At 40.8% G+C, this 2,500-nt stretch overlaps 1 protein-coding gene across 1 annotated transcript in view; it reads right to left on the bottom strand.

Annotated features, from left to right (window-relative positions):
- Positions 1-2,500, bottom strand: part of LOC138978617 (sialin-like) — a gene marked incomplete at its 5' end in the record, with an annotated part of 12,532 nt that overhangs the window by 198 nt on the left and 9,834 nt on the right. Inside the window, 1 exon segment of the mRNA XM_070351378.1 lies at positions 1-1,025. This exon segment is cut by the window's left edge and continues 198 nt beyond it. Within this exon segment, the coding sequence (XP_070207479.1) occupies positions 711-1,025 (315 nt within the window).

The following is a 2,500-nucleotide window of genomic DNA, read 5'->3' as shown; positions in this document are numbered from 1 at the left end:
ATCTCATAATATTCTGCTGAGCATTGTCCACAATACTGTGCAAAGTTTCATCAAAATATGCACATAGAGCAAACTTGTGATTAACTCTGGTTAATATATTCTCTAGATAACGATTTAATTTTTTATACTGCGGGGCTCGATCAGCACAAGCATTTTTTTTTACGAAATCAGCTGTCGCAAGTTATGGCGAAATCGGCCTGCCGTGTCACAAAGGCACTGGGATATCAAGGCACGTAAAAGTTGGCCTGTTAGATCGAAACAATCTCCACCCTTAACCCAACAGGCGAGGTCTGGATTCGAACCTCGAACCTTCCAAACGGGAGGCCGATGATGTCATTTGTATGGAGTCGACGCACGTGCGAGGATATGTATGTGTGGGAGGGGGGGGGGGGGGGCGCGGGAGATGGAAACTTGCTGTATGTTATGTAATGTATATATTGTGTGTGATACGTGGAAAATGTGATACTATTTATTTGCATGTATGATACAGGGACAAATGTGATATTTGTAGGCCTAGGCCTATACTAGTGATTACTGTGTGTGATACATGAAATGTGATATGAATGCTGTTTTTATATGTTATACTCTTACTTTCTGGCTATGTCTTAATCCCAAGCGCAAGACAAATTCTTCTATGTGGAAATTGAAGCCAATAAAATTGAGTTGAGTTGAGTTGAGTCCTAACCACTAGGCCGCTACGCGCCCGTCTGCTAATCATTCTGAAGTTTTCTTTCGTCATCAACGGTCGTTTCTTCATTATCTCCCCTTTTTGATGTCCAGTCTTCCTTTCCTTTGGACTCCTGCGCTTGGTCATCGAGAGTACTCTCCCCTTTGGGCGTGTCGAGAGGTGCCTTCTCGTGCGTCACTGTGACGTCATGGTGTGTGACGTCAATGGCGATTTCTATTGGTGAAGGAGCTGCCCAGTCTTGGAGCTCCCCGTCAGCCAACAGACCGTAAAGTACAGCTCCCAGAACTGCCGTAGCGGAACAGATGTAAAACACCGTGCGCCATTCCTCTTCTGTTCGCTAGGTAAAGAAGAATCAAAAATGAAATTAGTGACAATCCTGTTTTGCAACTTAACCGCCTGCATATTACAACTGTTTCTCTTTCAGGTCTGTCTGTCTCCTTTCTCTCTCTGTTTCTATCTACATTTGCCTTTCTCTCTGTCCTTGTGTCTGTCCCTGCACCCCCCCCCCCCCTCCCACACGCTCTCTATATCTCCATCTCTCTCTTTCTTCCACTCTTTCAATCTCTCTCTCTCTCTCTCTCGTATTCCCCCTCTCTCTCTCTCTCTCTCTCTCTCGTATCCTCTCTCTCTCGATCTCTCTCTCGTATCCTTTCTCTCTCGTATCCTCTCTCTCTCTCTCTCTCTTTCTCTCTCTCTCTCTCTCTCTCTCTCTCTCTCTCTCTCTCTCTCTCTCTCTCTCTCTCTCTCTCTCTCTCTCTCTCTAGTATTCTCTCTCTCTCTCTCTATACTTTGAAACACTTGGGCAGTTTACATAGACGAGCTGTTAAATTAATTATTTTAAAAAATACATCTCTTTCCGTGACTGATTATAAACGATTGCAAATTCTTCCTATCAAAGATAGATTTGCATATAACAAAGGTGTGATGATGCATAGAATTATGTCAGGGAATGCACCTACACTCATTGCCTCTAATTTCATAATAAATCATTATAGAAAATGTAACAAATTAATTACCCCAACTCCAAGAATTGATCTGTACAAGTCGAGTTTATCATATTCTGGAGCAATTATGTGGAACACCATTCCAAATATAATTAAATTACGAATTCATGAAACACCATTCAAGGAATATTACATGCTGTTTCTTTTACAAAACTTATAAGAAATATTATCAAGCAGCTGGCAAAATATAACTGTACTCTCTGATTATATTGAAAAAACATGATTATATATAATTCATGAAGGATTTTTTACAAACACATATTTCTCTGTTATATATAATTTTCAAGCATTGCTAAAGAATCCTAATGCATCTTAAAATGTCTTATTGGTTGCTTGACATGTTAATTATGGTAAATATGTTATTTGTACTATAGTTAAACTTATCTTTTATTTCTTCTTGTTTGTTACCCCTCAATGGGCGAGGGCCGGATGAAAACAAGCATGTATACATTGCTTATTCTGTCACCCTCGTAAAATAAATTTCAATTCAATTCAATTCAATTCAATTCTCTCTCTCTCTCTCTCTCTCTCTCTCTCTCTCTCTCTCTCTCTCTCTCTCTCTCTCTCTCTCTCTCTCTCTCTCTCTCTCTCAGAATTTGACTAAACGTAAAATGATAAGCTTCTTCTTCTTCAGCGTTCGTGGACTGAAACTCCCACGCACACTCGTAGGCACGAGTTGGCTTGTGTGTGTATGTCTGTACTTTCCCCGCCATTTTGGCAGTCATACTTTGATTCGGGGGGATGCATGCTGGGTGTTTTTATTGTATGGGGAGATTTATATAGCGCTTGACGTTCTCTAAGCGCTTTA

The sequence above is a fragment of the Littorina saxatilis genome, linkage group LG10 (genome assembly GCF_037325665.1).
Source record: "Littorina saxatilis isolate snail1 linkage group LG10, US_GU_Lsax_2.0, whole genome shotgun sequence".
NCBI lineage: Eukaryota > Metazoa > Mollusca > Gastropoda > Littorinimorpha > Littorinidae > Littorina > Littorina saxatilis.
This window is presented reverse-complemented; position numbering and strand designations above follow the sequence as displayed.